The 20,795-nt window shown below is 45.2% G+C and overlaps 1 protein-coding gene across 1 annotated transcript in view; it reads right to left on the reverse strand.

Moving 5' to 3' along the window:
• Positions 1-1,704: 1,704 nt before the first annotated feature.
• The window catches only part of LOC111957769 (erlin-2), a 33,118-nt gene continuing 14,027 nt past the window's right edge, over positions 1,705-20,795 (reverse strand). Inside the window, exons 8-13 of the mRNA XM_070437075.1 lie at positions 20,770-20,783; positions 13,426-13,550; positions 9,692-9,783; positions 9,414-9,503; positions 2,491-2,570; positions 1,705-2,109 (exon numbers count right to left, since the gene is read on the reverse strand). Coding sequence (XP_070293176.1) covers positions 1,936-2,109; positions 2,491-2,570; positions 9,414-9,503; positions 9,692-9,783; positions 13,426-13,550; positions 20,770-20,783 — 575 coding nt within the window. The 3' untranslated portion in view covers positions 1,705-1,935. The remainder of the gene's footprint in view (positions 2,110-2,490; positions 2,571-9,413; positions 9,504-9,691; positions 9,784-13,425; positions 13,551-20,769; positions 20,784-20,795) is intronic.

Below are 20,795 nucleotides of genomic sequence, written 5' to 3' on the forward strand. Positions count from 1 at the left end.
ATCATGCACAAAGTAGATGTCCTAACCGACTTGCCAAAACTATAGTTTGTTAACAAGAAATTTGTGGAGGGGTTGAAAAAGGAGTTTTAATGACTCCAACCTAAGTGTATGTAAACTTCAGACTTCAACTGTAATAGGTGATTGTTTCTTTGACTGTAGTACTTAGGAGATAAAACTAGGCTTAGCTATTGGACATAGACTTGTACCATAAAGATGACAGTGAAGTCATGGCACTTTAGTGTTACATATTATAAACAATAGGCTAATGCTGTTTGATGCAAAATAATTTCTTAACAGATAAAGCCATCATCAAAATTAAGGATTTAGGGCTCTATTCAATCTATATCGCAGAAATTAAGCGTTACAGCGTGATTGAAATTTAAAGGCATGTTCCCGCATTAGTGGAGACTGCATTCACACTAAACGCTGCATGTCGGCTCAATCTGAAATTACCTTCACATTACTATCGCGCAACAGATTGAATAGAGCCCTTACATTTTGAACGTTACACAACAAATTGAGTCAAACATCTCTAAAATAAGAGTTCAATTTAACAGAGGATGCTATCTGTTTATTTTCTGCAGGCCACGTCTTCCAAGTGTAAATTGGAGTTGTCTCTATGTCATCAAATTGGGTAACTTCTCATCTTCAGAACTTCAGAAACAGTCCGTAACGTTGTGCAATAGTCTGAATGGCTGTGAATCTATCATCACAATTTACACAACATAAGCACATCTGAACTAGCCTTTCAATAGGCAGTGTAGTGGTATGTAGCCGAATCCAATCAAGACTCAACATGTTTGTCTTTGCCCTTTCACATCTGTCAAGGAAGAATGTAAGAAAAAGTCAATGAAAACACCCACAGAAACGTCACTCTACAAAGGAAAACTAATTTTATTGTATAAATGACAAAATTATGGATTGCTCATTCACAATTTAATATCAGTGAGAGTGCAAAAACAGTTCCCTTCAAGTCATAATCAGTCAAGTCAACCTGAGCGAGTCTAAAACAGTTTATACAGGTAGTCACTCGCACAGCTAACGCAGAGCAAACCAGTTACATTAAGAGAACAGTTTTATAGATACACAGTACACGAATCAAATGCCTCACAAACAAGTTTAGTTAAGCACTGGTGAAAAACATACAAATGATTAACCCCAACTGAGCTCTGTCTCCAATACTGAGGGCACCAGTGAGTGAAATGCAGAATTACAAAAGCTGCTGCTGTATCTTTCATTACAACCCCATTGAGATCATTATACCATTGAATCCATTACCAAATCCTTCCAATAAAGTCATTAGCTTTTGTTTGTTTTTCTGTGAAGAAATCACACCGTGACAACTCTATACAAGAGATAATGTACACGAGAGAAAAAAATGCACAATTATGTGTTTAGTCAAGATCGGTTACATCTGTTGTTGTGATAAGACCCTGGCAAGATAGTAAAGATAGTAAGACAATTCTTATGGGAGAGAGGTCTGTATGAAGAAACAAGGTAATCACACACTTGCATAAGTTCAGTTAATGTTTAAATGTCCCTGGTCCAAGAGGAAATTAACAAAACAACACAAAAACAAAAAGTGATAATTCAGCCAACAGAAACAAACCACATTACACTGTTACATTCAATATCTCTTTGTTTCGCCTACGGTCTTCTCAAGATAGTCTGTTGTAGAGCTAGTAAAGCCTCCTGGTCCAGGGCTGCATCCCAAATGGCARCCTATTCCCTATATAGTGCACCACTTTTGACAAGAGCCCTATGGGTAGTAGTGCACAATAGTAGTCAAAAGTAGTAGTACACTATATAGGGAATAAGGTGCTATTTGGGATTCATAAACAAAAACAAAACCCAAGGCTCCTCTACCACCCCATCTTGTGCCTGGCCTGGGCCCAGCTCCACAGCTCCAGCCCTAGAATGGGTCTCCCCTCTCCATCAGTCCAGGTCCAGGATCTGTTCAGCTAGGACGTCCATGGCAGCTGAGGCCTTAGAAGCGCCTGGCCCAGAGTCAACAAACATCTGGGGGATCTTACTCCCAAAGTAGATCTTACTGTTAGCTGCTATGGCCTGGAACTTCATCAGCTGCAGGTACTCTGGCGTCAGCTTCAACTGGGAGGCAGAGAGAGATAGGAAAAGGAAAGAGATGAGGAGAAAGAGAGAGGAGAGGGGGAGAGAGAGGAAGAGGGGGTGGAGTGAGAGAAAGAGGGGAGAGACGGGGCAGTGATGGATGCCTGGCTGTAGTGTGATGTTAGATTGTAGCCTGAGGGGCAGTGTGTTCTCTCTCACTGTTCCAGCTGCTCCCAATTCACTCCCTTTTACATTCCCCTGGCTCTAACCCTTGGATATTTGTAGATCTACATGGAGGAAGCAATATAGTGGGAGCAAAGAGCTCTTTAACTGCCCTGATTATGCAGACCCTTCAGATCTGCAAACATGGAAGGGTTAGGGCCAAGGGGAACCGTCTGTCTCCTCTCAGTATGCTCCTCTCACCTTATTGGCCTCAGCGGCTCTTTGTGCTGTGTAGAACTCTGCATCGGCCCTGGCTCTCATCTTGGCCAGGAAAGCTCTGTCTGCAACCCAGGGGTTAGAGGTCAGAGACAAAGAGGAGTGGGTCAGAGAGGAGGCATCAGCAGGGCTATAAAGTGTAGAAAACTATTTTTTTATTTTTTTATTTCACCTTTATTTAACCAGGTAGGCTAGTTGAGAACAAGTTCTCATTTGCAACTGCGACCTGGCCAAGATAAAGCATAGCAGTGTGAACAGACAACACAGAGTTGCACATGGAGTAAACAATAAACAAGTCAACACAGTAGGAAAAAKCCCAAAATGAGTCTATATACATTGTGTGCAAAAGGCATGAGGTAGGCAATAAATAGGCCATAGGAGCGAATAATTACAATTTAGCAGATTAACACTGGAGTGATAAATCATCAGATGATCATGAGCAAGTAGAGATACTGGTGTGCAAAAGAGCAGAAAAGTAAACAAATAAAAACAGTAAGGGGATGAAGTAGGTAAATTGGGTGGGCTGTTTACAGATGGACTATGTACAGCTGCAGCGATCGGTTAGCTGCTCAGATAGCAGATGTTTAAAAGTTGGTGAGGGAAATAAAAGTCTCCAACTGGAACGAATTTTTGCAATTCGTTCCAGTCACAGGCAGCAGAGAACTGGAATGAAAGTGTAGAAAAYAAGAATCCCTTGGGCTTTGGGAAATGCCAACACTAGTTAAAATGGAAACTATGTCTGAGGAGACAGGATGAAGCAGGAATATGTCTCAATCAGGGGTTCTTAAACTTTTTCAGCTCGAGACCCAAATGAGCAATTGACCGTCCTCCCAGGACCCAAATTGTCCTCATTCCAAGATGGCGTAGTGGTCAGACGTCTTTGTCATTCGTCTTGTCGTGTCCCATGTACAGTGGGGAGAACAAGTATTTGATAACCTGCAAAATCGGCAGTGTTTCCTACTTACAAAGCATGTAGAGGTCTGTAATTTTTTATCATAGGTACACTTCAACTGTGAGAGACGGAATCTAAAACAAAAATCCAGAAAATCACATTGTATGATTTTTAAGTAATTCATTTGCATTTTATTGCATGACATAAGTATTTGATACATCAGAAAAGCAGAACTTAATATTTACATAAACCTTTGTTTGCAATTACAGAGATCATACGTTTCCTGTAGTTCTTGACCAGGTTTGCACACACTGCAGCAGGGATTTTGGCCCACTCCTCCATACACTGTATATAGATTTTTCTTCGCATATCTTTTTTATATTTTTCTAAACCTCAACTTCAAAATACTCTCCTGCAACCCACCTCACCCAATGTGGTGTGGATCTGTTTTTTCTAAAGTATTTTTTATTTACCTTGGAACCGGAATCCCCCAACAGAAACTAGCCAACTCACTAACTACTAGCTGCTAGCGGTCATCAGCTAACCTTTAGCTCGGAAAACTCTTGCCAGTTTGTACAACGCGACTCAAACCAGAGCATACCGAACCAATTTTCTCTCCATATCTCCGGATTCCTACCGCAAGTTCTGAACCTTTTCACCTGAATCAGCTAGCTAGCTGCAATCCGAGTGACAACTCCTGGCTAACGTCTGTCCCGAAGCAAGCACCAATTAGCCTGGAGCTAGCCCATGCTAGGCCAATTCTCCCGGCTAGCTGAAGAGGCCCATCAGCCACTCCTGGGCTACAATATCCGGACCCCTTCCACTGCCGGTAAGGGGCACGGAACCCTGCCGATCCTTCACGACTGGACTACCAACGTAACCTGCTCGAGGAAGTACTCAACTGCCCCTACGTCACCTGATTGCCCATCTGCTAGCCACGGCCCGCTAGCTGCTAACCGCGGCCCGCTAGCTGTCTAGAGCATATTGGACTGTTAGCTGAATAGATCCATCGGCCAATTTCTTGGGCCACTATACCTATTTTGCCAATTGGACTTGGACCCCTCTGCTACTCGGAACCCTATCACGACTAGTCTATCGACGTCACAGCACGAGGAGGCTAAAACAGACTCCCCTCTAAGGCCCTTCTGCTAGCTTGCTAGCCCCGGCCTGCTAGCTGTCTGAATCGCCATGTCTCCAGCCAGCCCAACCACTCACTGGACCCCTATGATCACTCGGCTACGCTTGCCTCTCCCTCATATCAATATGCCTTGTCCATTACTGTCCTGGTTAGTGATTACTGTCTTATTTCACTGTAGAGCCTCTAGCCCTGCTCACTATACCATATCCAACCTTTCAGTTCCACCACCCACATATGCGTTGACATCACCTGGTTTCAATGATGTTTCTAGAGACAATATCTCTCTCATCATTACTCAATGCCTAGGTTTACCTCCAATGTACTAACATCCTACCATACATTTGTCTGTACATTTTGCCTTGAATCTATTCTATCGCGCCCAGAAACCTGCTCCTTTGACTCTCTGTTCCGAACGTACTAGACGGCCATTAGCCTTATCCTTATCCTACTCTGGTGATGTAGAGGCTAATCCAGGCCCTGCAGTGCCTAGCTCCACTCCTACTCCCAAGGTGCCCTCATTTGTTGACTTCTGTAACCGTAAAAGTCGTGGTTTCATGCATGTTAACATTAGAAGCCTCCTCTCTAAGTTTGTTTTATTCACTGCTTTAGCACACTCTGCCAACCCGGATGTCCTAGCCGTGTCTGAATCCTGGCTTAGGAAGTCCACCAAAAACCCAGAAATTACCATCCTTAACTATAATATTTTCCGACAAGATAGAACTAACAAAGGGGGCGGTGTTGCAATCTACTGCAGAGATAGTAAAACAGAACTCTGCAGGCTATTGGGATCTGTGCCCAAACAATTTGAGCTTCTACTTTAAAAAATCCACCATTCCAGAAACAAGTCTCTCARCGTTGCTACTTGCTATAGACCACCCTCTGCCCCCAGCTGTGCCCTGGACACAATATGTGAATTGATTGCCCCCCATCTATCTTACGAGCTCGTGCTGCTAGGTAACCTAAACTGGGACATGCTTAAAAATTCTTTGGGATAGGTGGGACGGTAGCGTCCAACATCCGGTGAAATGGCAGAGCGCCAAATTCAAATTAAATTACTATAAATATTGAACTTTCATGAAATCACAAGTGCAATACATAAAAAAAAGCTTAACTTGTTGTGAATCCAGCCACGGTGTCAGATTTCAAAAAGGCTTTACGGTGAAAGCAAACCATGCGATTATCTGAGGACAGCATCCAGCACACAAATGCATAACAAATCATTTTCAACCAGGGAGTTGAGACACGAAAGTCAGAAATAGCGATATAATATATGCCTTACCTTTGAAGATCTTCTTCTGTTGGCACTCAAAAAGGTCTCAGTTACATTACAAATGGTCCTTTTGTTCGATAAATTTCTTCTTTATATCCATAAAAACTCAGTTTAGCTGGCGCGCTTCAGTCAATAATCCACTTGGTTTCCATCGGTCAAAATGCATACAAAATGAATCCCAAACGTTACCAATAAACTTATCCAAACAAGTCAATCAACGTTTATAATAAAGCCTTAGGTACCCTAATACACAATAAACAATCAAATTTAAGACGGAGAATCGTTATTGTCTTTACCGGAGATAAACAAAAAGAACGCGCTCTCTCGGCCATGCGCATGGAAACACTACAGCCAAAATGGGAGCCCTTAGAAAAACTACTTCTCCCTCATTTTTCCAAAAACCAGCCTGAAACTCTTTCTAAAGACTGTTGACATCTAGCGGAAGCCCTAGGAACTGCAATCGGGCACGATTTCGCCATATTATAAAAGTGCCAGCCATTGAAATCAGTGGTAGGATGAAAAACATTTTTGGGGGGGATGGTTGTCCTCGGGGTTTCGCCTGCCATTTCAGTTATGTTATACTGACAGACATTATTTTAACAGTTCTAAAAACTTTAGAGTGTTTTCTATCCAAATCTACCAATTATATGCATATCCTAGCTTCTGGGCCTGAGTAGCAGGCAGTTTACTTTGGGCACGCTTTTCATCCGGACGTCAAAATACCGCCCCCTATCCCAAAGAAGTTATTAACACCCGACCATCCTACAATCTAAGCTCGATGCACTCAATCCCACACAAATGATCAATGAACCCACCAGGTACAACCCCAAATCCTGAAAGACGGGCACCCTCATAGATATCATCCTAACCAATTTGCACTCCAAAGACACCTCTGCTGTTTTCAACCAAGATCTCAGCGATCACTGCCTCATTTCCTGCATCCGTAATGGGTCTGTGGTCAAACGACCACCCCTCATCACTGTCAAACGCTCCCTAAAACACTTCAGCGAGCAGGCCTTTCTAATCGACCTGGCCCGGGTATCCTGGAAGGATATTGACCTCATCCCGTCAATAGAGGATGCCTGGTTATTCTTCAAAAGTGCCTTCCTCACCATCTTAAATAAGCATGCCCCATTCAAAAAATGTTGAACCAGGAACAGATATAGCCCTTGGTTCTCTCCAGACCTGACTGCCCTTGACCAGCACAAAAACATCCTGTGGCGTTCTGCATTAGCATCGAATTGCCAACGTGATATGCAACTTTTCAGGGAAGTTAGGAACCAATATACACAGGCAGTTAGGAAAGCTAAGGCTAGCTTTTTCAAGCAGAAATGTGCATCCTGTAGCACAAACTCAAAAAAGTTCTGGGACATTGTAGAGTCCATGGAGAATAAGAGCACCTCCTCCCAGCTGCCCACTGCACTGAGGCTAGGAAACACTGTCACCACCGATAAATCCACTATAATTGAGAATTTCAATAAGCATTTTTCTACGGCTGGCCATGCTTTCCACCTGGCTACCCCTACCCCGATCAAAAGCTCTGCACCCCCCACAGCAACTCGTCCAAGCCTCCCCCATTTCTCCTTCACCCAAATCCAGATAGCTGATGTTCTGAAAGAGCTTAAAAATCTGGACCCCTACAAATCAGCCGGGCTAGACAATCTGGACCCTCTCTTTCTAAAATGATCTGTCGAAATTGTTGCAACCCCTATTACTAGACACTCTAGACCCAAACTGCTACAGCCCTATATCTATCCTACCCTGCCTTTCTAAGGTCTTCGAAAGCCAAGTTAACAAACAGATTACCGACCACTTCGAATCCCACCGTACCTTCTCCGCTATGCAATCTGGTTTCAGAGCTGGTCATGGGTGCACCTCAGCCACGCTCAAGGTCCTAAACGATATCATAACCGCCATTGATAAGACACAATACTGTGCAGCTGTATTCATCGACCTGGCCAAGGCTTTCGACTCTGTCAATCACCACATTCTTATCGGCAGACTCAACAGCCTTGGTTTCTCAAATGACTGCCTCGCCTGGTTGTCCGGACCTCTGGCAGTCTCTATGGGGGTGCCCCAGGGTTCAATTCTCGGGCCGACTCCCTTCTCTGTATACATCAATGATGTCGCAGACGACGCCATTCTGTATACCTCTGGCCCTTCTTTGGACACTGTGTTAACTAACCTCCAGGCGAGCTTCAATGCCATACAACTCTCCTTCCGTGGCCTCCAACTGCTCTTAAATGCAAGTAAAACTAAATGCATGCTCTTCAACTGACCGCTGCCCGCACATCCAGAATCACTACTCTGGACGGTTCTGACTTAGAAAATGTGGACAACTACAAAGACCTAGGTGTCTGGTTAGACTGTAAACTCTCTTTCCAGACTCACATTAAGCATCTCCAATCCAAAATTAAATCTAGATTGGCTTCCTATTTCGCAACAAAGGATCCTTCACTCATGCTGCCAAACATACCCTCGTAAAACTGACCATCCTACCGATCCTCGACTTTGGCGAAGTCATTAACAAAATAGAATCTAACACTCTACTCAACAAATTGGATACAGTCTATCACAGTGCCATCCGTTTTGTCACTAAAGCCCCATATACTACCCACCACTGCGACCTGTACGCTCTCGTTGGCTGGCCCTTGCTTCATACTCGTCGCCAAACCCACTGGCTCTAGGTCATCTCAGGTTGTCTCTGCTAGGTAAAGCCCCGCCTTATCTCAGCTCACTGGTCACCATAGCAGCACCCACCCGTAGCACGCATTCCAGCAGGTATATCTCACTGGTCACCCCCAAAGCCAATTCTTCCTTTGGCCGCCTTTCCTTCCAGTTCTCTGCTGCCAATGACTGGAACGAACTGCAAAAATCACTGAAGCTGGAGACTCATATCTCCCTCACTAGCTTTAAGCACCAGCTGTCAGAGCAGCTCACAGATCCCTGCACCTGTAAATAGCCCATCCAACTACCTCATCCCCATACTGCATTTATTTATTTATCTTGCTCCTTTGCACCCCAGTATCTCTACATGCATATTCATCTTATCTACCATTCCAGTGTTTAATTGCTATATTGTAATTACTTCGCCACCATGGCCTATTTATTACCTTATCTCCCCTATCCTACCTCATTTGCACAGACTGTATATAGACTTTTTCTACTGTATTATTGACTGTATGTTTGTTTATTCCATGTGTCGAACTGCTTTGCTTTATCTTGGACATGTCGCAGTTGTAAATGAGAATTTGTTCTCAATTAGCCTACCTGGTTAAATAAAGGTGAAATTAAACAAAAAAATAGTGTAATTATAGATGTATTCTCCTAACTCACGACCCACCTTTTACATGCCCATGTCCCACTTTGGGTCCCGACCCATAGTATAAGAAACCCTGTTTAAATGTATTTCATCTAAGCTCTGAGCTTCCACACTCAGTCAGTCAGTCCTCAGGGAACTGCTTTTTCTACCATCATGACTCATAGAGCCAGAGCCAAGGACAAAAATGTAGCGCATCCTAAAACCCCCGTTGTACAAGCATGCTATTTCACTGGCCATTGGCCTAATGATAAATATACAGTTATTATAATTTGCCAGATATACACACCTTCAATTTCAGAGATAGTTTTCTCTGTTTCTTTCTCCATGACTTTCTGGCTAAACTTGATTTCCGCCACTTGAGCCACCTTCTCTGCCTCTGTAGAGCAGCACATGGAGACAGGAAATTAACCTTATATTCTGTGATTTTAGCGAGAGAACTGTCTGAACCCCTCTTAAAAATTCTCATTTGTTTATAAAATGTCAGTGTATTATTGTAAATGTCAGTTTAATATTTTGTCAGTGTAAATATAAGGTTATAGTGCGTTAGTGTCACCCATGACTCACCAATCACAGCCCTCTTTCGCTCTGTCTCCGCCTCCTTCTCCACCACCTTCTGAGTCTGAGCAGAAATCAGCAGCTTTGTCTTCTCAGCCTCCCTAAACCCACACACAAACACAGATTACAGCGCGTGCCAACATCTGGTTAACATCTTTCTCCAGTCCCACAACATGCAGTGGTTCTATAATTTCCTAGAATATCCTAGGGAATGATGAGTGTGGTGAGTGTGGAGTGTGGTGAGTGTTGTGCAACAACATGTTAACTCAACACCATGAATAAACAGCATCAACAGTCCATCACTAAAGTCTTCCAGATGTAAGTGGAGAGCAGACAGAGCCATGAACCAGCAGACAGATCCACTTACTTTGGGTCTGCATCCCTATTCCCTATGTAGTGCACTGGTCAGAAGTAGTGCACTATTTAGGGAATATGGTGCAATTTGTGACACAGCCTAGGTCCGGGAGAACATATATGGGTGATTCTACAGAAGTGYTGTAAATTGCTGTCTCACCCCCCCAAAAAACTATAAAAGGCATATGTTCTAATCCAAGGCAATAACAAACATATTGTTAAATTAATATAGTACAAAGGTATTGTTCATACATCTATTTCACTTGAAAGGTGGCTGTCCCAAACCATGACTACTAAACTTTAGCAATGAATGATTTGTATGTTCTTAACACTATTATTTCAATAGAAAATATTGAGTTCTATTATTACACTGAAAGATACTGATCTAATTGGTAGTTTAAAACATATTTCTCTGAAAAATGCTGCCCCACTTTTGATATCACTACCAAAACACACACTAAAAGAGTGTAGAATGTGCCTTGAGCTACCACCCTACAAATACATTACATGACCAAAAGTATGTGGACACCTGCTCCTCGAACATCTCATTCCAAAATCATGGGCATTAACATGGAGTTGGTCCCACTTTGCTGCTATAACAGTCTCCACTCTTCTGTTAAGGCTTTCTACTAGATGTTTGAACATTGCTACGGGGACTTGCTTCCATTCAGCCACAAGAGCATTAGTGAGGTTGGGCACTAATGTTGGGCGATAAGGCCTGACTCTCAGTCGGCGTTCCAATTCATCCCAAAGGTGTTCGATGGGGTTGAGATCAGGGCTCTGTGCAGGCCAGTCAAGTTCTTCCACACCGATCTCGACAAACAATTTCTGCATGAATCTCGCTTTGTGCACGGGGGCATTGTCATACTGAAACAGGAAGGGGGCTTCCCCAAACTGTTGCCACAAAGTTGGAAGCACAGAATTGTCTAGAGGACCACCATGTGGGTAGTGGACAAGTGCTCACTCCAGGAAAAACTGTAGGGTATTGACATGCATAGCCAGCAAAGTTCCTCCAGCTCTTCAAGAGCCCAAACATTAACGTCTATTTGTCCAAAACATAGATGTCTATAATGTGCTATACTGTACTGTTCACTACTGTACTGTGCTCTACCGCACCCTATTCTAATGTACCCTACTGTACTTTACTCTACTTGAGTTTCTTACAATTGAAGGGACCACTTGAGACCCCAACATTCTGTCTTTATTAACTTGTCATTGTCAACTCACTGGGTCTGGATCTTGGGACCCATGTCCTGGTATAAATATTGGTCTTGGGTCCTGGATATTATCTTAGTCTGGTTTACAAACCATAGGCAACCCAATTTGAAGACAATGCTCTCTGGTCATTGGCTGATCACTCCCAACCAATGTTCCCTCAAATTTTTGGCAAATTTCAGGTCTGCTGAGCGCAAACTTGAACATTGTGAAAATTCTGTGCAACTTCCAGCATTTACTGTGAACACTGAGGCTGTACCCACTTTAAGTTGATTTTAACAGTGGCCAAGTAGGTAACGGTGGCTATTTGATCACAATATAGGCCTACCAGAGTGGCCTACCATCAAAAACAATGGAGAAAAATGCATCCCATAACATTTTAACAGCTCAAGATTCATAAAGGCACTCGCACATCTGAGCTACCTTTTTTGCAGGTACATGATAACAGTTGGATAAGGTGATAAAAACGAGAAGGAACCTGCACACTGCTCTTGATAGTATCACTGATCTTTAATAAGCTTTACGTATSGCCCTCAAGGCCTTCGTCATTCAGCCTACAGTAGCAGCCAATGTGTGGTGTTAAATGACTACATTCCATGAGACTTTTGGGAAAAAAACATGCAGGGCTTGACATTAACCTGTTTATCCACTTGTCCTTCAGGGCTCATATTTCTTCTGAGTGGCAGTCCGAGGGGAGCTGCACACAGCTTAGAGGGAACATTGCTTCAACCCATAGGAATCCCCACCCAGTTGACTAATTTTAAATGGTGGAAGCTCTCAATGATAATGTCTATACCAAAATGAGTTATTTCCATCTAGAATCCTTTATTTATCTCTATGATTGACACGACACCGAAACGCCTGTTATTTTGCCAAAATAAAGATCGGTAAAGTGATAATTTAAACATCTATCAACAAGTTTTAGATTCATACAATCAACATTGAACATTTTCCAGAGAACAATAGTTTATATTTCTCTAAATTCAATTTAAAGGTTTTGAAAACCAGGTAAAAAAAATGTATGTTTAAAAATGTGGTATGCAAATACAATTTAAGGTTTTAAATTCAGGTAAATATTTAAATATGCAATACAAACAGTGTGTGAGTAGTATATACAGTCACCGGACAGTTTATTTAGGTACACAACCKCGGTCATGAAAATGGATCACTCCAATAGAGTGAGTCACGTGGCCATGGCTTGCTATATAAAGCAGGCAGACAGGCATCGATGCATTCAGTTACTGTTCGATTTAACGTTACAATGGGCAAAACGAGTGACCTAAGCGACTGAGCGTGGTATGATTGTTGGTGCCAGGCACGCCGGAGCCAGTATCTAAGAAACGGCCGCCCTACTGGGCTTTTCATGCACTAGTGTATAGAGGTTACCGAGAACGGTGCGACAAACAAAAAATAACTAGTCTGCGGCAGTCCTCTGGTGGCGCAAACAGCTCGTTGATGAGAGAGGTCGAAGGAGAATGGCAAGAATCGCGCAAGCTAACAGGCGGGCCACAAACACACAAATAAAGGCACAGTACAACAGTGGTGTACAGAACGGCATCTCTGAACACATAACTCGTCGATCTTTGTCACGGATCGGCTATTGCAGCAGACGACCACACAGGGTTCCACTCTTATCAAGAAGAAGTCTCCAGTGGGCACGCAATCACCTACACTGGACAATTGAGGAGTGGAAAAACATTGCCAGGTCCGACGAATTCCGTTTCCTGTTGCATCATGCAGATGGCCGTCCATGGCCCCATCCTGCATGATGTCAACTGTACAGGCTGATGGCAGTGGTGTACCGCCATAAAATCTGAAGCAACTGTGTGATGCCATCGCGTCAGCATGTACCAACACCCCTGTGGAACGTTTCAAACTTGTAGAATGCATGCCCCGAAACATTCACGCCGTTCTGGAGGCAGGGGGGGGGTCCGATCCGGTACTAGATGGGTGTACATAATAAACTGGCCACTGAGTGTATGTCTACCAGACATATGTTGGAAGACATGTGTGCTGAAAGATTTGTATCATATTTCTCCCAAAATGACTTTCTTTCCAACCCCCAATTTATACCGCTTCTGTAGAACGACCCATATAAAGAACACACAGCAGGGGGTTGGGGGTTCAGGGAATATGGAAAGTTTCAGTGTTCTACAGCCAAATTTTCTACTCACATCATCTCATAGTTCCTGCGAATGCTCTCAGGGATGTTGGGCTTCGTGACCCGGACCGCCTGTGGTAACGAWTGCCAAACCACAAGTATGAAAAAGAGGGGAGACTTGAGATTATATCGAACATTCTTTTACTGTGGTCCTGTAAGTTAATACATGGTAATAAGATTAATTATCATTACCAGAGGATCATCTAGGCTAAGTTCCAATTGGCACTCTATTGCCATTGTAGTGCACTACCTTTGACCGGGCCCCTTAAGGTTCTAGTCAAGGGAATACATAGGGTGCCATTTGGGAGACAGCCTTGTAAAAACAAACACAATCCTCACAAAGTGAACTGTACTGTAGTATTATTAATTCCTGGTAGAACCTACATTTGTTATTGTAGTTCTTCTAGAGGAGTTATGGGACGAAACAGCTGAGTGTTTTTTTACCCAGTGGGACATTAACCCTTATTTTAACTTTTTTGCTTGAGACCCAAATGAGCAACAAAAACAAACATCTCAGCTCTACAGGAATAGAGAAAAGACTGAAACCATCTCAGCTCTAACAAGAATAGAGAGAAAAGACTGAAACSAAATGCTTTACAGGAATGAACAGAGTTGGGGAAGGAAATGATTATTTCTCTCCGCGTCTGCCAGAATCTCACTCTCCTTTTTGTCTGCCTGAATGTTCCCACGGTTCTCCAGTCCAGAAATTGCAACTATGGATGTGACAAATCTAACATTTTTCTTAACGTTTAAATTAGTCTTTGACAACAAAAAATTCCCAAAATGAAAATGAGACAGTCAGGGAGAATTGAAAATTCCCAAAACAATGAATTTAGAAGAATATATTTTGTTATTGTGTTTGAGCAGATTAGCCATTGCAAAATGCATAGAATTGCAGGAAACTTTCTCTAAAACAGTGTCATGACGTGGCCCTTTCTGGGTATAGATCGTGGCTTCCCCCTCTCTCCTACACCCAGGTTCTGTTATCTCAGATCGTAAATTCCTGGCGGATACTCTCTCCCCCTGGCCACTCAGTATGGAGAGAGTTTCACAATAGAACTTCTACTACATCACAGAACTTGAGAACTGAACAATATCCATATTTTGGATATTGTTTAAATGGTCGGTGGAGAAGCCAGCTACGACACTGTCCGTTTTGTTTCATGTTTGTGACCTCATGAAAAACAATATAGCCACATRACCCTAACTCTYTTAATACAGGTTCCTCAGTTAAGAGATTTGCATCTAATTCTTGTATAAAATTATTGAGTAAAGATGAAACTATTTGTGAAATGATGTGATGTTAAACCTTTAATGTGAGAGAATTGTATTCCCTTTAATGTTTAACTAAGTCATTGGCCCGCCCCCGTGAGCACAGACATGATCTGGCATCATGGAACAGCCCTTTCCTATTGTTACGAATAAAACCCCCTCCAGAGGAAATCATATTCAGACCACGCATACCTCGGTGCGAGCTGAGGTGGCACAGGTTTGAGTACCAAGACTAAGCAAACCCACAGCGTAATCTGTGATTGCGAATAGTTATTGAATTCCTAACCATACCACGTGGAGCATTGTCATAGACTAAAGTCTAGGGAGACCCGGGCAGGGCTTTCTAGCATGACGTCTAGGAGAAAGCGGGCAGGGTTTCAAGTGCATCGACACTCTCTAGGAGAACAGCAGGGTTCATAGCATGCGTCTAAGGAGAACGGGCAGGGGTTTCTAGGGCATGACGTCCTAGGAGAACAGGCAGGGTTTCATAGACATGACGTCTGGAGAACGGGCAGGGTTTCATAGACATGACCGTCTAGGAGAACGGGCAGGGTTTCCATAGACATGACGTCTAGGAGAACGGGCAGGGTTTCATAGACATGACGTCTAGGAGAACGGGCAGGGTTTCATTAGGACATGGACGTCTAGCGAGAAACGGGCAGGGTTTCATAGACATGACGTCTAGAGCAGGGTTTATGGCATCAGGAGACGGGCAGGGTTTCATAGACATGACGTCTAGGAGAACGGGCAGGGTTTCATAGACATGACGTCTAGGAGAGGCAGGTTTCATAGGCATGACTCTAGAACGGCAGGGTTTCTAAGGCATGACGTCTTGGAGAACGGGCAGGGTTTCATAGACATGACGTCTAGGAGAACGGGCAGGGTTTCATAGACATGACGTCTGGAGAACGGGCAGGGTTTCATAGACATGACGTCTCTGGAGAACGGGAGGGTTTCATAGACATGACCGTCTGGAGAACGGGCAGGTTTTTCATAGACATGACCTCTGGAGAACGGCAGGGTTTCATAGGCATGACTCTAGGAGAACGGGCAGGTTCATAGACATGATCTGGGAACGGGCAGGGTTTCATAGCATGACGTCTGGGAACGGGCAGGGTTCATAGGACATGACGTCTAGGAAACGGCAGGGTTTCATAGACATGACGTCTATGGAGAACGGGCAGGGTTTCATAGACATGACGTTCTAGGAGAACGGGCAGGGTTTCATAGACATGACCTCTAGGAGAACGGGCAGGGTTTCATAGACATGACTCTAGGAGAACGGCAGGGTTTATAGCATGACGTCTAGGAGAACGGGCAGGGTTTCATAGACATGACGTCTAGGGAACGGCCAGGGTTTCATAGACATGACGTCTAGGAGAACGGCAGGGTTTCATAGACATGACCTCTAGAGAACGCAGGGTTTCATAGACATGACTCTAGGAGAACGGGCAGGGTTTCATAGACATGACGTCTAGGAGAACAGGCAGGGTTTCATAGACATGACCTCTAGGAGAACGGGCAGGGTTTCATAGACATGACTCTAGGAGAACAGGCAGGGTTTCATAGACATGACCTCTAGGAGACGGGCAGGGTTTCATAGACATGACGTCTAGGAGAACGGGCAGGGTTTCATAGACATGACCTCTAGGAGAACGGGCAGGGTTTCATAGACATGACGTCTAGGAGAACAGGCAGGGTTTCATAGACATGACTTTAGGAGAACGGGCAGGGTTTCATAGACATGACGTCTAGGAGAAGGGCAGGGTTTCATAGACATGACGTCTAGGAGAACGGGCAGGGTTTCATAGACATGACGTCTAGGAGAACGGGCAGGGTTTCATAGACATGACGTCTAGGAGAACGGGCAGGGTTTCATAGACATGACGTCTAGGAGAACGGGCAGGGTTTCATAGCACTGACGCTAGGAGAACGGGCAGGTTTCATAGCATGACTCCTAGGAGAACGGGCAGGGTTTCATAGACATGACTCTAGGAGAACGGGCAGGGTTTCATAGACATGACTCTAGGAGAACGGGCAGGGTTTCATAGACATGACGTCTAGGAGAACGGGCAGGGTTTCATAGCAATGACGCTAGGAGAACGGGCAGGGTTTCATAGACATGACTCTAGGAGAGGGCAGGGTTTCATAGACATGACTCTAGGAGAACGGGCAGGGTTTCATAGCATGACCTAGGAGAACGGGCAGGGTTTCATGACATGACGTCTAGGAGAACGGGCAGGGTTTCATAGCAATGACGTCTAGGAGAACGGCAGGGTTTCATAGACATGACTCTAGGAGAACGGGCAGGGTTTCATAGACATGACTCTAGGAGAACGGGCAGGGTTTCATAGCATGACGTCTAGGAGAACGGGCAGGGTTTCATAGCATGACGTCTAGGAGAACGGGCAGGGTTTCATAGACATGACCTCTAGGAGAACGGGCAGGGTTTCATAGACATGACGTCTAGGAGAACGGGCAGGGTTTCATAGCATGACGTCTAGGAGAACGGGCAGGGTTTCATAGACATGACGTCTAGGAGAACGGCAGGGTTTCATAGACATGCCGTCTAGGAGAACGGGCAGGGTTTCATAGACATGACCTCTAGGAGAACGGCAGGGTTTCATAGACATGACCTCTAGGAGAACGGGCAGGGTTTCATAGCATGACGTCTAGGAGAACGGGCAGGGTTTCATAGACATGACGTCTAGGAGAACGGCAGGGTTTCATAGCATGACGTCTAGGAGAACGGCAGGGTTTCATAGATGACGTCTAGGAGAACGGGCAGGGTTTCATAGACATGACGTCTAGGAGAACGGGCAGGGTTTCATAGCATGACCTTAGGAGAACGGCAGGGTTTCATAGACATGACCTCTAGGAGAACGGGCAGGGTTTCATAGCATATGACGTCTAGGAGAACGGGCAGGGTTTCATAGACATGACCTCTGGAGACAGGCAGGGTTTCATAGACATGACCTCTAGGAGAACGGGCAGGGTTTCATAGCATGACGTCTAGGAGAACGGGCAGGGTTTCATAGACATGACTCTAGGAGAACGGGCAGGGTTTCATAGACATGACCTCTAGGAGAAAGGCAGGGTTTCATAGACATGACCTCTAGGAGAACGGGCAGGGTTTCATAGCATGACTCTAGGAGAACGGCAGGTTCATAGCAGACCTCTAGGAGAACGGCAGGGTTTCATAGACATGACGTCTAGGAGAACGGGCAGGGTTTCATAGACATGACCTCTAGGAGAACGGGCAGGGTTTCATAGACATGACGTCTGGAGAAAGGCAGGGTTTCATAGACATGACTCTAGGAGAACGGGCAGGGTTTCATAGCATGACGTCTAGGAGAACAGGCAGGGTTTCATAGACATGACTCTAGGAGAAACGGGCAGGGTTTCATAGACATGACTCTAGGAGAACGGCAGGGTTTCATAGACATGACCTCTAGGAGAACGGGCAGGGTTTCATAGCATGACGTCTAGGAGAACGGCAGGGTTCATAGACATGACCTCTAGGAGAACGGGCAGGGTTTCATAGCATGACTCTAGGAGAACGGGCAGGGTTTCATAGACATGACGTCAGGAGAACGGGCAGGTTTCATAGACATGACGTCTAGGAGAACGGGCAGGGTTTCATAGCATGACGTCTAGGAGAACGGGCAGGGTTTCATAGACATGACTCTAGGAGAACGGGCAGGGTTTCATAGGCATGACGTCTAGGAGAACAGGCAGGGTTTCATAGACATGACGTCTAGGAGAACGGGCAGGGTTTCATAGACATGACCTCTAGGAGAACGGGCAGGGTTTCATAGACATGACCTCTAGGAGAACAGGCAGGGTTTCATAGACATGACGTCTAGGAGAACGGGCAGGGTTCATAGACATGACTCTAGGAGAACGGCAGGGTTTCATAGACATGACGTCTAGGAGAACAGGCAGGGTTTCATAGACATGACGTCTAGGAGAACAGGCAGGGTTTCATAGCATGACGTCTAGGAGAACGGGCAGGGTTTCATAGACATGACTCTAGGAGAACGGGCAGGGTTTCATAGACATGACGTCTGGAGAACGGGCAGGGTTTCATAGACATGACTCTAGGAGAACGGGCAGGGTTTCATAGACATGACGTCTGGAGAACGGGCAGGGTTTCATAGACATGACCTCTAGGAGAACGGGAGGGTTTCATAGACATGACCTCTAGGAGAACGGGCAGGGTTTCATAGACATGACTCTAGGAGAACGGGCAGGGTTTCATAGACATGACCTCTAGGAGAACGGGCAGGGTTTCATAGGCATGACCTCTAGGAGAACAGGCAGGGTTTCATAGCATGACGCTTCTAGGAGAACGGGCAGGGTTTCATAGACATGACCTCTAGGAGAACGGGCAGGGTTTCATAGACATGACGTCTAGGAGAACGGGCAGGGTTCATAGCATGACGTCTAGGAGAAGGGCAGGGTTTCATAGACATGACGTCTAGGAGAACGGCAGGGTTTCATAGCATGACGTCTAGGAGAACAGGCAGGGTTTCATAGACATGACTCTAGGAGAACGGGCAGGGTTTCATAGACATGACCTCTAGGAGAACGGCAGGGTTTCATAGGCATGACTCTAGGAGAACAGGCAGGGTTTCATAGACATGACGTCTAGGAGAACGGGCAGGGTTTCATAGACATGACGTCTAGGAGAACGGCAGTTTCATAGACATGACGTCTAGGAGAACGGCAGGTTTCATAGACATGACCTCTAGGAGAACAGCAGGGTTTCATAGGCATGACGTCTAGGAGAACGGGCAGGGTTCATAGACATGACGTCTAGGAGACACGGGCAGGGTTTCATAGACATGACGTCTAGGAGAACGGCAGGGTTTCATAGCTATGACCTCTAGGAGAACGGAGGGTTTCATAGACATGACTTCTAGGAGAACGGGCAGGGTTTCATAGACATGACGTCTAGGAAGAACGGCAGGGTTTCATAGACATGACCTCTAGGAGAACGGGCAGGGTTTCATAGACATGACCTCTAGAGAAACGGGCAGGTTTCATAGACATGACGTCTAGGAGAACGGCAGGGTTTCATAGACATGACCTCTAGGAGAACGGGCAGGGTTTCATAGACATGACCTCTAGGAGAACGGGCAGGGTTTCATAGGCATGACCTCTAGGAGAACGGGCAGGGTTCATAGACATGACGTCTAGAGAACGGGCAGGGTTTTCATAGCATGACCTCTAGGAGAACGGGCAGGGTTTCATAGGCATGACCTCTAGGAGAACGGGCAGGGTTTCATAGACATGAGTCTTGGAGAACGGGCAGGTTTCATAGCATGACGTCTAGGAGAACGGGCAGGGTTTCATAGCATGACCTAGGAGAACGGGCAGGGTTCATAGACATGACCTCTAGGAGAACGGGCAGGGTTTCATAGACAGACGTCTAGGAGAACGGGCAGGGTTTCATAGGCATGACGTTATGGAGAACGGGCAGGGTTTCATAGACTGACTCTAGGAGAACGGGCAGGGTTTCATAGGCATGACCTCTAGGAGAACGGGAGGGTTTCATAGGCATGACCTCTAGGAGAACGGGCAGGGTTTCATAGGCATGACCTCTAGGAGAACGGGCAGGGTTTCATAGGCATGACGTCTAGGAGAACGGGCAGGGTTTCATAGACATGACCTCTAGGAGAACGGGCAGGGTTTCATAGACATGACGCTCTAGAGAGAGAACGGCAGGGGTTTCATAGGCATGACGCTCTAGGAGAACGGGCAGGTTTCTATAGCATGACTCTAGGAGAACGGCAGGGTTTCATAGCATGACTCTAGGAGAACGGCAGGGTTTCATAGACATGACGTCTAGGAGAAAGGGCAGGGTTTCATAGACATGACGTCTAGGAGAACGGCGCGGTTTCATAGACATGACGTCTAGGAGAACGGGCAGGGTTTCATAGACATGACGTCTAGGAGAACGGCAGGGTTTCATAGACATGACGTCTAGGAGAACGGCAGGATTTCATAGGCATGACGTCTTGGGTTTCGTGCAGGATGCAAATGGAAGTCACAGTGGTCGGCTCTCACTGTATGATCACACTTCTGAGAATCTGTCTGCTCAGCTTG

Source organism: Salvelinus sp. IW2-2015, linkage group LG33 (assembly GCF_002910315.2).
Source record: "Salvelinus sp. IW2-2015 linkage group LG33, ASM291031v2, whole genome shotgun sequence".
Taxonomy (NCBI): Eukaryota; Metazoa; Chordata; class Actinopteri; order Salmoniformes; family Salmonidae; genus Salvelinus; species Salvelinus sp. IW2-2015.